Source organism: Ursus arctos, unplaced genomic scaffold (assembly GCF_023065955.2).
Source record: "Ursus arctos isolate Adak ecotype North America unplaced genomic scaffold, UrsArc2.0 scaffold_14, whole genome shotgun sequence".
NCBI lineage: Eukaryota > Metazoa > Chordata > Mammalia > Carnivora > Ursidae > Ursus > Ursus arctos.
In genome coordinates, this window is record NW_026622808.1 from 18,863,391 (window position 1) to 18,877,660 (window position 14,270).

Here is a 14,270-nt window from a genome sequence, read left to right on the forward strand (position 1 = left end):
ATACTGAAAACCATTTAATTGTATACTTTAAATGGGTGAATTACATGGTAAGTGAATTACATCTCAATAAATCTATTTAAAAGAAAACCTCAACCCAACATCTAACCCCCAATTCAAGCCACCTCAAACCCAAGTCTCATCTTAACTGATGCCATCTTGACTTACCAAACTGCCAATCCCCACTCCCCATTCATAGCAACCCATACTTACCTCTACTCCATTCATCCTACTTCCCAAGTCAACCCTCGTTCATGTCAATCCAACATCTAATTCCAAATCCCGACCTCAATCCACTGATTGCCCAACCTCCAACTCAGTAGATCCCATCATTAATCCACAACCTCGAACTCTTTCAACTCACTTCAAACCAACCTCCAATCGACTCATCTTCAGTCCGTTTTTAACATAACTCACCCAACCCATACCCCCCAATATCCAGCTCACCTCAAGGCTCCCCTTCTGAGTTCTCCCTACTCCCAATTCATCTCCTGAACTGCCACCCAGAAGTTTCACCTCTAGTCATTTTATCTCAAACCCAAACCATGTCCCATATCACCTCTTGATCCATTCCTTCATCCTCAGCTCAGCCAATGACTCCAGGACTAATCAAGGTCAGCATGGAGATCTAGCTATTCTCTCTCCCTCTTCTTCTCCCTCCCTCCCTCTTTCTTTTTCAAAGTTTGAGGTCTTCCTAAAAGGTTCACAATTTTTTCCAGCTTTATTAACGTAGAATTGACATATGATATCGTGTAAGTCTAAGACATACAACCTGTTGATTTGATACACTTGTATATTGCAAAATGATTACCACCATAGCATTAGCTAACACCTGCATCACATCACATAATTACCATTTCTTTTTTATGGCGAAAACATTTAAGATCTCTCTTAGCGATCTGGTGATTTTCAACTTTTCTTCTAGGGGCCTGAATTGGTTTAAACAGACCCAACGTCTCCAGTGAGTACCATTATAATTGGATGCCCCCACCTCCCAAAGCCACCTCTACCAAAAGACACAATTAAGACAGGTGGTGGCAGATACCTCAGGTGAGACAAGAGCCTGACCTTAAGAAAGATTTAGCCAGCACTAGATGAAAGACACATGGACACAGTTCACTGGTTTATTCTCAGACTTGAGATGCCAAATATGCCCTATGGCCCTGGAGGGGTAGTGATCATGCTAGAATTTCTCTTATCATATCCCAGCCTTCCCTAAGGAGGAAGCAGATTAAATATACAACAGAGGGGATTTTCCCTTTTAATCCAGACCCAGGTATAAATAGGGCAGCACCATTAGGATCCTGATTCACCCCCACCATCTTGGCCCCCATCCCACCTGGCATGGCAAGGTGCATTTGGGGAGATATGGGTGGGAGGCAGTATTCAGAGCTGGGCTGAGGCAGCAGAAGGAGTACACAGCTCAGTCCAGGGAAGTCCCACTTCCCTCTGTAGTCTGACTTCAGTTCCTTCACTGTGAACCCACCTGAAAATAGGAATGAGTGAAGGGGTCCCAGCCTGGGATCAGGAGACATCCAGTGCTTAACTATTGGAAAGGGGAGCACCACAGGGTGCTGAGAGCACTGCCCAGGGAATGGGGAGGCAAGTGTGGGGCCATTCATCAGCTCTGAGTTAGAAGTTCACTGCATGGGGCACCAGGGGTGGGGAGTTGAGGGTTGGGTGGGCATAGAGGGGAGAAAGAGCCAGACTACAGTATGTCAGCTGTGGTGCAATGAGGAGGAAGCCGGACTCTTGGGCCAGGGGTGTGCAGCTCCCAGCCCCCTGGAATGGAGAAGGAATATTGCTTGACCATGAGGAGCAGACTCTCCCCTGGCTCCACAGTCACAGGAGACGATAAATATGATGGCTTCAAAGCCTCAGCACCAAAAGTGCCCCGTCTGGGGCTCCCTCAATGTCCCTCCCACCCCGAGACTCTCAGCTGCTAAAGCAGACAGGGCCCAGTTCAAACCCAAACTTCTGGTTGGTCTGGCCAAAGTCAGTAGCAGCCACGTCCCACAGAGGCAGAAAGCCCACTCGGGAAGAGCTGAACTCCAAGAGGGTCTTCGTCTGTCCCTTCCGGAGCTGACCGCAGGAAGACAGAATGGCGAGTTAGTAGGAGGACAGCCAAGGCCTCTCCCCACTCTGGCCAGCCCGTGCCCCTCCCCTTACCCGGCAGCCATCATAGGGGACAGTGATGGTGGCTGCTGCCATCTGGTTGAAAGACAGCTCTTCTCCGTTGGCCCCAAGGAAGCGGAGGGAGCGGCTGTGGTCCCCTGCAGCTTCGTCCAACCAGGCGGCAGAGTTCTGGCAGGAGTAGGTGAAGCTCTGGCGGGCCGTGGCACTCAGCAACTTCAGGAAGGTCATCTGGACCACACTCACCGGGGACCCATCAGCATCCACGTAGGAGAACTGGGGGTGGAACAAAGCAGGAGATGAGAGTGCCCCATTCACCCCTACTCTCCCAGGCTCTAAATCCCCTGGCGGACCTGCCACCCCTGTCTCGTCCCCTTCTTTGGGTGGCCCCACCAGCCATCCAGCACCCATGGATCCCTTGCGACTCCTAGGCACCCGGGGCTACTGAGCACTTGAAATGCACTCAAGGAGGTAGAAACTGCTTAAAATTTTAATTAATTGTTTAATTTAAAATTATTTGATTATTTTGTTTTACTTTATTTAAGTCATAACTAATAATTGAACCTCAATCCAGTTATCAGGAAACTTAGGTGTGGAACAACTTGTGTGTGTCAATCTACCTTTTCAGCTGCAGATTTTATGAAATCTAAGTATGGATCAAGAACTTCCAATGAAATTTAGTATCCAAATTACGACGTGCTATAAATGTAAAATATGCATCAGACTCTGCAGAATTCGTAGGGAAGAAATTTAAAATGCCTCAGTAACCTTTATATTGCTATGACATTCTTTAAGATGCACTGGGTCAAACGGTCAAATAAAATATATTATTAACATATCATGGGCTTGAGATAACTGGCTGGGTAATACGTCTCTTCTGGCTTTCTTCTCTTCTCTTCTCTGTATCACTTGCATGTTCCCCAATTGATGTTTTCTGGAATCACCTCCCAGATAAAATACCTGCAACTGAGTCTTTGTTGAAGGGTCTGTTTTGGGGGAACCCAAGCCAAGATACCCCCACATGATATTATAGTTTTGTTTCTTTGGTTATTGTCTGCCTGTTTCCTTGGTTATGTTCCTGGTAGAGTATCAACTTCATGAAGTCAGGAGCTGTGTTTTATTTGCTGCTACATTCCCGGTGCTGGGCACATACAAATATGTTACATAAACAAATTCCAAACTGAACCCAAGATACCCCACCCATCAAGGCTGTTCTCATTTACATATCTCAGAATCCCCCCCAGGAACCAGCCCACCAACACTCTCCTCCCTGCGCTCCATCTCATCAATGACTAGGTCCTACTGACTTCGTTCCTAGATATTCCATGCCATGCCCTCCTCCCCACCCCCACAGCACCAGCCCCAACCTGGACCACCTCTTCACTCTCCTGGGCCAACATACCAGTCTCTTCCACCCCACCCCACCTCACCAGTCCTGGAGGCACCTTTCTAACAGAGAAATTAGAATCGGGTCTTTCCCTCACTTAAACACATTCCATGGCTCCCCGCTGCTCACAAGTCTTTCTGTGGGAGGTAGGTCTAGCCCTCACTTAACTCCCCTGCCCCCTTTCTTACCATATTCCCCTTCAACACTTACTAGAGCAGAGCAAGTGGCTTTCTCTTGAAATTCACCAGACCCTCTTTTAACTCTGGGCCTTTGTGTATGCGGTTCCCTCTGCCTGCAACACTTTTCCTTGTCCTCCCTTACTTGCTGACCCAGCTCACTGTTCACACCTCAGCAGATCTGTGACTGCTACCAGGAAGCCTCTGATACAGCCAGCACTGCCTCTGGATTTCCACCAAACCCTGCACCTCCCCCATCACACATCTGATGCTGCACCCTCCCCCCAACCCCCCCCCCCAAGCCTGCAATCACCATGAAGGCAGGGGTGAGTCTCCCCTGTTCCTTTCACCCCTCGGAGCCCCTCCTCCCACTCCCCTGCACCAGTTCCCACCAGTTTTCATACTATCCCCTAACTCAGCTTCCAGCAACTCACCTTCTTCCCTCGGCGAAATGTGCTATACCAGTTTCCTGGCTTTTCCCTGGACCAGGAGGCCATTTTTACCTGGGGATGGGAGGGGGTAGTCAAGCGTGGAAGATGCCTGGGTGCCTGCAAGGTCTTTCCTGCATTTACCTCCCCACACTGGAAGTTGTAGACTGTATACCCAGGACTCTTGGGCTGGTCTCTGGCCATGGAGGTGAGTCCAACGAGGGACTGGGGGTCCCCGCCCTCTGAGGCAGCCCTCAACCAATGACTGACAAGAGTTGGTGGAGAAATGCCCAGCTTCCTCTCCTGCTGGGCGGGACAACTGGGCGGGACAACCGCAGCTCCACACAGTCTCCGGTGTCCTGGATGTCCCCCAGTAGAATTGAGCCTTTAGTGCCCAATGGTGATATTTTAATCCTCATTGGCCACCTCCCCTCTCACCTCCTCCCTCTGCTCTCCTGGTGCCTCATGAGATCACCTCCTAAATCAATGACCTGCCCTCAAATCCTTGTCTCAGGGTCTGTGTCTGGGGAACCCACACCTGGGTCACTCCTCAGTCCCCTCCCCAGGGCCTCTGGGCAGGAGGAAGGTTAGCTGGTGAGAGCAGCTCAGGCTTCGGGTACCAGCAACTGTTTCGAGGTCAAGTCCTCCAAGACTTGGGGGTCTGAGCTTGTTTAAATTCCCATCGGGGCTGGAGGGTTGAGCTCCCACTAAACCAGGGCTCTGACCAGTCAAAAACAACAATCAGCAGCAAGAAGGACATCACCGTGCATTTCTGCAGGCTCTGTGCGGGCAGCAGTCTCACCGGCGGTGGAGGACTTAGCACAGCACCGCACACAGTCAGTGTTTTGTCAGTGCCCCCAACACCCGCATCAATGCCTCCACTGCACAACCATCCCAAGGCAGATACTTTCTTGGGCCCCATTTTACAGATGAGCAAAACTGAGGTGACATCTCTATTCCAACCCAGGGTTCTAGAGCTGGCGCTGTTGGCCCGCTGCCTTCCGCTGCTGAGCCTGGTGCTTGGTGGGGGAGGCTGGGAGGCTTAAGGCCCCCTGACGGAGGACCCCAGTATTCCTGGGAAGCTAGGTGGTCTCACCTCCCAACCTACAGCCTGGAAGGCAATGAGTCCGTGGGCCGATGAGACAGAGGGCAGAGGCTGGTTAAGGGCTGGGTCTCTGGAGCCAGCCGGCCTTGGGGTAATGCCATCACTTCTCTGTGCCTTAGTTTCCCTCTCTGGGGATGACGGCACCTGCACCCCACACCAGGTGGCTGGGACTCAGTGCTAATGCAGCTAAGTGCTTAGAACAGCCTGGCACGCTACACCCTATTTGAAGGTTTGCCACCATTTCCGCTTTCTTTACTAGATTTTTTGGTCCACCTTGCCTCATAGGCTCCACAAAAGCAGAGTTTTGTTTCATTTTGTTTCTCAATTCTCTGCTGGAGTCCTAGCCCTTCACAGGACTTGGCATACAGCAGGTGCTCAACAAATGTTGGTTGAAGGAGGGTAAAGTCCCAGACAAAGCCTGGTGTGTGCATTGTGCGGGGAGGGGAGGCAGGGGATAACCTTTGGTGGCACAGGGGGTGGGGTGGGGTTGAGATGGTTTCGCAAACCCCCTCTCTCCCTCTTCCTCCAGGCACTCACCATCTCAAACTTCTTGTCAGGATAGAGGCAGGTCTCTCCTCCCGCCGTGAAGTTGCAGAAAACCCTGAGCGAGTCCCTCGCACAGCCCTGGTTGGGGTCAATCCAGTACTCCCCTGCGGCAGGGTCAGGTGGGTGAGTGAGCGGGGGCCGGGACTCCACAGGCTTCCTGCCCACCCGGCCAGGGAAGGACCTCACCATCAGGCAGGTGTGGGTGGTTGCGGTGCAGCTCACTGCACACGAGGCCCGGGCGCTCAGCCGTGCCCGGGGGGCGCCGCATCTGCTCCAGCTCAAAGCTCAGCGACGTGAGTGAGGCCAGCACCTCCTCCAGGCCGCCCTCCGGGGCCTCTAGCGCCCCTGGGCCTGGGAGAGAGCGCCGGCGCCTGCGCAGCCCGTGCAGCTCAGTGGAGGGACCCTGAGCAGGGGTGGGGACGGAGGAGAGGAGAGCAGAGATGCAGGAGGAGAGACAGGAAGAGAGACAAGCAAAGATGAGAGAGACATGGGAGGTAAAGAGACACGGGATGGGGGGTGGGAGTGATAAGAAAGGGGAGAGAGAGATACATGAAGGGGCGGGGGAGATAGAGAGGCAGACAGAGACAGAGACACACAGGAGGGAGAGACAGAAAGACCCAGAGATGGGGAAAAGCCGAAGTAATAACACAACGAAAGAGAGATCCACGGGTGAGGCAAGGAAAGCAGAGAGAGAGAGAGAGAGAGAGAAACGGAGACAAAACAGTGGAACAAGTATTTGGAATAGAGACAGCAAAGGGCCAGGAGAGATGAAGAGATGGAGAGAGACAGGGAGAGAGAGAGAGACAGGCAGAGACAGAGACGAACAAGACAAGACCCAGTCAGAGCCCCCTGGGTGTCCCCCTAAACCCCCAACACAGCCCAGACCCTCCTTCAGCTTTCAAGGCACCCCCCACCCCACCTGCATGCCCTGAACACCTACTGTGTGCCCGACCCAGTTCTGGGCACTAGGGGACCCAGTGGGACACTCCAAAATACTCCCTGGGGAACTTACCGGGGGGCCGGGGGGGCCAGGGGGGCCAGCGTCACCACGGGGACCAAAAGATCCCTGTAGGGAGAAGTCACTTGGGAGTGAACTCTGTCTATGGAGACCCCTTCCTGCCAACACACTCACACACTCATACTCTCACACTCAGACACACTCACACACAGCACTGGGGAGAGACATGGACTGTTTAGCACCAAGTATAAAACGCACATTTTCTTTCCATATTTTAACATCTCTGAAATCAACATCTTAACATCTTTGGCAAATCTTAGCTTCCTTGTCAAAACTGCTTTCGTTCATAGTCGTTTCTAAAATAATGGCGCATCTTACAATTGATGGCATCTTAGATTTGATAAAATACAATGGTAGGTGTTGAATAAATATCCATTGAATGTGTGTTGATTGAAAAAATAAACGAATGAGTGCAAAGGCACAGAGGGTGTGGTGAAGTTGAAGGGGGTGGGAAGGCGGGATGTGGGAGCCCAAGGGACAGCATATACTCACCGGGGACCCCTTGGAGCCTTTCTGTCCCAGAGGACCCTGTGGGGTGGAGACAGGGAGGGCTGGAGTCCCAGCTGGCCCAGCACGGTGACCCCACCCCACAAACCCCTCTTACTCACCGCCACACCTGGGGGCCCAGGGTGGCCCAGAGAGCCGATGGGACCGGGGGGACCCTGAAGAAAGGACATCAAGGTCATCATTGATGGGGTTCATTCCCAAACAAGCCTCTAGTCCCCTCAAAAGAACAAGCCACAGACACAGCCTCCAACCTGCAAATCCCCAGATAGAGCCCCCCATTTTCCCCAGACACAATCCCTACCACTCTAGACCCGGGCTTCCCAAATGCACACAGTCTCCAAATAAGCCCCAGTTCTGCCTACCCACCCATCCCTTCCTCTGAACATTCTTCCCACTGGGGATAGAACTCACAGGTTCTCCCTGGGGGCCAGGGGGGCCCTGCACGCCTGGCAACCCCTGATCCCCTTTCTCACCAGCTTCCCCAGGGGGGCCAATGAGGCCAATTAATCCAATGTGGCCCTAGAAGACAAGAGAGGCACATATGGGGAAAGAAATATGGTGGGGGGAATGTTGGTGGACTTCTCTTCTAGAGCCTTGGGGTAATAAGTATGTGAGCAGAGGAAACCCCAACCTGCCAGCCCTCTGGCCAGGGAGGGAGGTAAAGGTGGAGGAGAGGGAGATAATTGGGGGAGAATAATGGAAGGACATATCCTTACCTTTTCCCCCTTGAGGCCAGCATCTCCCTTCAATCCTGGAAGGCCAGAGGGCCCCTGGAAGGAGGGTGAGGCTCAGTGAGTGAGTCTCAAATATGAAATCTCAAGGTTCATGTGGGTGACTTGGGGGATGGTCAAATGGGAAATTACCCAGATTTCAAGTTGGACCTACCAGGGATATGGTCATGGGGATGGTCAGGAGAGAGGAGAGATGACAAGGGATACCAAAGGGGTTGGAGCATGGCCAATAGGAATGGTCAGTGGTCAGGATCAGTGTCGGGGGGGGGTCAGTGTCGACTAGCAAGATAGATGCTCAGTTTGGCCTATCAAGATGGAGGGTCCCTGTGGTCAGTATAAGCCACCAAGAGGGAGGGTCGGTGTGGATGATCAGTGTAGACCATCAGGATGGAGGGTCAGGGTGGTTAGTCAGTGTAGACCATCAGGATAAGCAGTCAGAAGAGATGGGGAGCACAGACGGTCAGGGTGGACTGTCAGATGGACAGTCAGTGAGGGGTCAGCCTGCGCCAGCACCCACGGTCACCAGACAGCCCTGGACGCCCAGTGTGGTTCTCAGTGCCAGGGTATCAGGGACAAAGAAGTCTCTTACCAGGGGTCCAGGAGGGCCCATCTGTCCAGGAGGTCCCAGCAGGCCTGGTTCACCCTAGGACGAGGTAGAGCATGGGGAGGCTGCCCTCAGCCAGAACTCAGTGTGGATACTGCCAACCCCGGCCCCAGGGTCAGCCACTCCAGATTTGGGTGAGAAAGTATAAGGTAGGAGCTCACCGCCAGGGCCTGATCCCACCCCGCCCCGTCCTTGTTCCCACCCCACTCACCACAGGGCCAGGGATCCCTCGAAGACCCTCAGGCCCCACACGTCCAGGGGGTCCTCGAGCCCCCACTGGGCCTGTCATTCCTGGGGGTCCATCAGGACCTGGCTCCCCCTGACAGACCAGGGCAAGGGAAGACCAGAGTCAGAGGGAAGCTTTCTCCTGACCTCCAAGTCAAGAACCATCAGGGAGGGGGAGGGAATTGGGACACCCATTTTGATGGCCCAACTGCTGGTCAAACATCAGCACAGGGACCCTTCCCCGGGCAGGGGGTACTCACTTTAGCCCCTTTCTCCCCTTCTCTGCCTTCTTGACCCATGCGGCCTGAGGGACCCTGAGGAGGGAAAGAGTATGTGTGTGTGTGGGGGGGTCTTTGGGGGTGAGGGGGGTACCTGTTGAGGTGAAGGGGTCTTTGGGGGTTATGGAGGCTTATGGGGGTTAGGGGGGGCCTGTGGGGGTTGGGAGGCCTGTGGAGGTTAGGAGGGCTTGTAGGGTTAGGGAGGCCTGTGGGGGTTGGGGGGCCTATGGAGGTGAATGGGGGCCTGTGGAGATGGGTGGGGCAAGGATGGAGCCAGGACAGCCAGAAGGCAGGTCTCACTTACCCTCTTGCCAGGAGGCCCAGGGGGGCCAGGTTCCCCAGAAGCTCCAGGTGGACCCTATGGATATATAACAGCACCAGGACAGTATTAGTTCGTGTTGGTCGAGCATGACTGTGCTTCAGGATGCCTCTGATCCAGACAGCCTTCCCCAGACATCATGCCAACACCAGCCATCTCCCACCTCCTCACTGAAGCCGCTCACGTTCACGGTGAAGCCCCAGAAGGCAAAGCAAGTGCATCTACGGGGGTCCTGCACACCTCATCCACCAACTCCGCTGGCCCCCCAGCTCCCCCAGTTCACCCACTCACCCGCCCTAACCCCCCTGCCAGCACCGCGTCCTCTGCTCCCCCACTCACCGGTCCCCCCACATCACCAGGGTCTCCCTTCTCTCCTGGGGAGCCATCGATACCCTGTGGGGCGGGCAGGGGTCATGGAGGCACTCGAGAATTTGGGGAGAAACATGGGGAAATGTGCCCACCTTGCCCAAGTCTGTGGAGGGTGGGGAGATGGGGACAGAATTAGGAATATGTGGGGGCTTGTGGAGGGGGTCACACCCACCGAAACTCCAGGATCTCCGGGGGGTCCTAGATCTCCTGGGAGCCCAGTGGGGCCCTGGAAGATAGAATGAGGAATAGTCACCTCTCTGAATTATCGGGCATTCATTCATTTGACAAATGAACTGCCCCAGGGCACAGCTTGGGCTGCTGAGGTTACACTAGTGAACAAAACACAAGATCCGTGCCCTGGGCAAGTGAACGTTCTAGAGTCTGATGTGTACAGGTGCTGAGCTAAGCACAGGACATGCATCATCTCACTTTGTCCTCCAGGCGCCTCCCAGCTCAGGACTCACAGATAGGACTGACCCTCAGAAAAGCGGTCAGATCCAACTTGAGATTCCATAGACCCTGAAGCCCTCCCACCCCACCCCAAGCCCCACCGCGATGGTGGGAGGGTCTCAACCTCCGCCCTAAGGCCAATCCCACATCAGCCCCAACTCTGGGCATCAATCTCAACCACTGCAACATTTTCAGATTGATTCGTGTGGGAGCAAGCTGCACCCCATACAGTGACAGGCCACCATCCACTCGTTCAGTGTTCAGCCACGTTCTGGGTTGCTCGGGGAATCAGCACATTGGAGGAGGAACCCCTCACTAAATGTTGGGGAGCAGGTTCAAGTGGACACAAGTGTCCCTCCCCGATCTCTGCCTCCACTTCTCCTGGGACTCACCACGTTCCCTTTGGCTCCATCCTCTCCAGGGGGGCCTTTCTTGCCCGGGGGTCCAGCAGCCCCAGATGGGCCTGAGTCACCCTTTTCACCAATTTCTCCCTTGGGCCCCTTTGCAGAAACAGAGGTCAGAGGTAAGAATAGCCTGGACTCTTCAAAGGTCAAGAGCTAGTATCCCTGGCCTCAGGAATCTGGGTGGTCTTCTGGGACTTTCCTGGGGTCAGGGGCCAGAGGAGCCTAGACTGTCCAAGGGTCAGAGGTCGAAGGGATCTAGGATTTATTGGAGTCAGGGGCCAGGATGTTCCAGTTGCTCAGAGATCATGACCAAGGTTGGTCTAGCCCAGATACCACACTGGAGTGAATTAGGAAAGGGGATCCCTCTGGGAAATTCATGCCCCACTCCGGGTTCATGGTTTGGATCTGAACCCCCACCTGCACCCTCAGCTGCACACCCTCCTGTAGGGGTACAACCAGAAGAACTCTATGTAGCACCCCTATCTGAGACCTTCCAGGGCTCTGTCATCAAGATAACTGAGGACACCCATAGGTCCTGGGTCAATGGCTTACACAGGCCTGCCCAGAGTCAGGGTGCCCTGAGATGCCCAGGGGTTATGGGTTCCCTGAGATGGGTGCAGGGGTAGGACACAGTCACTCACAGGGATGCCTGGGGTTCCTGGGGGTCCTGGGTCTCCAGCCTCCCCTGGCTCACCCTGCAGGAGGCAAAGTCAGGGTAGGGATAGGTCCAATTATGAAGGACAGGGAGGAGCTCCCAGAACAGCCACCCCCAAGCAGGACTGGCTGTGCCTCCCCCACCCTAGGCAGCCCCCTGCCCCCTTTCTCTCACCTTCTCGCCCACAGCACCCGGCTGACCAACTCCCCCAGGCAGCCCTGGAGGACCCTGGAGAGACAGCAAGGGGTAGAAGTGGGACTGTGTGATCCCAACAGCCCCTTTTTGGGAAATGGAGGTTCCTACCTCTCAGGCATCCTGCCCCACCCCCCACCAAGTCCTCACCTCTGATCCACTGGGGCCATGGGGGCCCCTAGGTCCTGGAGCTCCATGGGGACCCTGTGGGACAGTCAGAATAGCATCCAGTGACCTCATGACTCCCCAAAGGCATCACTAACCACAAACACCATCCTTAATGCTGGTGACCGGCATCACTAAGGACAGTGTGCCCTGTGACACTGCTCCCCCAAAACTGATGTAATGGCCACCATCACTCTGCTATCCTCTTCCCCCTCCCACCTTCCCTAGGTTGTCCATACCATGGACCCTACGTCTCCAACCTCCCCTTTCTCTCCAGGAGGGCCTGGCAGCCCCTGTGGAAAAAAGAAGAAAGATTGGCGCACAGAGTGAAGGGAAAGAGGCCAACCCCCAAACTCAGGCACCCACCTGCAGGCCAGGAGGGCCAATCACCCCCACGAAGCCTCTCACTCCGTCATCTCCTTTCTGCCCAAAGAGGCCTGGTGGTCCCCGGCGTCCCTGAGCCCCGTCTGCTCCCTGGGAGAAGGACAGAAGCGGGGCACAGTTAGGGTCTGGGTCAAGGGTTGGAGATAGGCTCAGGGTCAAAGTCAGGACTGAGGTTAAGGATTACAGTCAGGGTTGGGATTAAATTTGGAAAGGGTCAGGGTTGGACTTGGCACTGGGGGTGCAGGTTAAGGGTCAGAGTTTGGGAATTAAGTCAAGGGTTGAGTCAAAATTTTCATATGGGCATTGGGTGGTGAGTTGAGGTCAAGGTCATGATGGGGTTCAGATGGAATTTTGGGTTGAGTTTGAGGTTGGGACCAAGGTCATATTCAAAGTTTGAGTTCAGGTTTGGGGTCAGCACTGGAGGGTGAGTCAGAGTTGGGGTTAGGGTAGGATGGGGTCAAGGTTCAGATTTGAAGATAAAGTTTGAATTGGGATTAAGGTTAAGGTCATGAGTAGGGTTAAGACTGGGCCTGTGAGGGCATTCAAGATTCAGAATGAGATTGGGATTGAGTCAGATTCTGGGGTGAGTTCCCGTTGGATGCCAGCATGGAGGGGTAGATCAGGGTTGGGGTTGAGTTTGGGTCTGGGTCATGGTGGAGAACACTGTCCCTTCCCATCTGGGATCTAGGGGATGGTCACAAAGCCAGGAGCACTCACCGGGGAGCCTGGGTGTCCCACAGGACCCCGTATGCCTGTTGGTCCAGGTGGGCCCTGGGGGAGGGAGCACAGCCAAAAAACACCTCAAGCTCAAGATTAGGAGGGCACTCAAGATGACAATCACTGCCTCCCACTCCACCCACCAGGAGGCAACAGCTGCTTTCCCCACAACCCTGTCTTCCTAGCAACCAACTGATGGGATCAGACACAGACATCGTCCTGAGCTTGGCTCGTCAGGACTTTTCCCCAGAAGTCCCTCCAGGGACTGAGCTGGCTGACAGACACTAGGCACTGTGGCTGAAGTCCTAGGGGGGAGCTGGGGATGTGATGCCTCAGAGCCATGCAGAGTCACAGACAGAGAAAATGATGCCACCAGGGAAAGGGAGAGAAGGGTGTAACCACCTCAGGACCCTCCCCATTTTCTCGGGGCCCCAGCTACCCACCCCATCCTTCACATCCTTCTGCCTTCCCCAGGACCACCTCCCTCCCTGGGGCCCCACACTCACCGCATCCCCTTTGTCGCCCTTGCTCCCTTTGTTACCAGGGGCACCCACTTCCCCCTGCAGAGGAAATAGGATGAGGGAGGACCAACTTGGACTCTCCTTACCCTGTGCCCCCCGAGTCCCTCTCTCTCCATGAACGCTCACCTTGTCCCCATCCTCGCCAGAAGGCCCAACAGCTCCAGGGGGTCCAGGAAGCCCCAGGGGCCCTGGGATCCCATCTTTGCCTGTGGGGCCAGGGGAGCCACGTTCGCCCTGATGGGGGAGTAGAAGGGGGGATGTCAGGGGCCAGGGCAGAGGGAAGGTCCTGGTATGGGGGTCCTAAGGATGCTTGAGGAATGTAGTGGGCAGGCACTCACCGGGGACCCCTTCTCGCCTGCAGGGCCAACAGGGCCTTGGCCTCCACTTTGGCCAGGAAGCCCAATGCCTCCTGCCGGGCCCAGTGGACCCCGCTCCCCAGGGGAGCCCTGAAAACAGGGGTGAAGGGTCAGGAAAAATAGCAGAAGTAGTTCTCACTGATAGAGGCCTTTCAAGCTGCCAGGCACTGAGCTGGGCAGATACCGGCATCTTATCCACTCTATTCCCTTCCCCACAGCAGCCGGAGGGAGACCTGAGTCAGGACACACACGTCCCCCTGCTCACAGCCTTCCATTCCAGCTCACTCAGGAAATGGGAAATCCTCCTGGTAGCCCACAGGCCCTGCACGACCTGCCCCATTACTTTCTGCCCTCTCTGCCTCCCACTCATACCCTTGCTCCCTTCCTTCCAGCCACAGAGGTCTCACTGCTTCCTCCAACATGCAGTGTACACTCCAGCCCCAGGGCCTTTGCACATGCTATCCCTCTGCCTGAAACAATCTTCCCCTATATATCCACATGGCTCCTTCTTCGGCTCCCTCGGGTCTCAGCTCAAATGTCACCTTCTCAGGAGGCCTTCCTTGACCAGCTCATTTCAACGGCTCTCTCCCTACTCTTCCTTCT

The 14,270-nt window shown here is 54.7% G+C and overlaps 1 protein-coding gene across 2 annotated transcripts in view; it reads right to left on the reverse strand.

Moving 5' to 3' along the window:
* Positions 1–694: 694 nt before the first annotated feature.
* Positions 695–14,270, reverse strand: part of COL5A3 (collagen type V alpha 3 chain) — a 36,289-nt gene continuing 22,713 nt past the window's right edge. For both annotated transcript variants that reach the window (XM_057311512.1, XM_026480811.4), the window contains exons 42-67: positions 13,650–13,757; positions 13,438–13,545; positions 13,297–13,350; positions 12,791–12,844; positions 12,056–12,163; positions 11,929–11,982; positions 11,675–11,728; positions 11,507–11,560; positions 11,319–11,372; positions 10,666–10,773; positions 9,996–10,049; positions 9,794–9,847; positions 9,440–9,493; positions 9,118–9,171; positions 8,844–8,951; positions 8,618–8,671; positions 8,014–8,067; positions 7,709–7,816; positions 7,399–7,452; positions 7,283–7,318; positions 6,785–6,838; positions 5,959–6,175; positions 5,764–5,876; positions 4,128–4,196; positions 2,167–2,406; positions 695–2,079 (exon numbers count right to left, since the gene is read on the reverse strand). In XM_057311512.1, the coding sequence (XP_057167495.1) occupies positions 1,933–2,079; positions 2,167–2,406; positions 4,128–4,196; positions 5,764–5,876; positions 5,959–6,175; positions 6,785–6,838; positions 7,283–7,318; positions 7,399–7,452; positions 7,709–7,816; positions 8,014–8,067; positions 8,618–8,671; positions 8,844–8,951; positions 9,118–9,171; positions 9,440–9,493; positions 9,794–9,847; positions 9,996–10,049; positions 10,666–10,773; positions 11,319–11,372; positions 11,507–11,560; positions 11,675–11,728; positions 11,929–11,982; positions 12,056–12,163; positions 12,791–12,844; positions 13,297–13,350; positions 13,438–13,545; positions 13,650–13,757 (2,226 nt within the window). In that variant the 3' untranslated portion in view covers positions 695–1,932. The remainder of the gene's footprint in view (positions 2,080–2,166; positions 2,407–4,127; positions 4,197–5,763; positions 5,877–5,958; positions 6,176–6,784; positions 6,839–7,282; positions 7,319–7,398; positions 7,453–7,708; positions 7,817–8,013; positions 8,068–8,617; positions 8,672–8,843; positions 8,952–9,117; positions 9,172–9,439; positions 9,494–9,793; positions 9,848–9,995; positions 10,050–10,665; positions 10,774–11,318; positions 11,373–11,506; positions 11,561–11,674; positions 11,729–11,928; positions 11,983–12,055; positions 12,164–12,790; positions 12,845–13,296; positions 13,351–13,437; positions 13,546–13,649; positions 13,758–14,270) is intronic.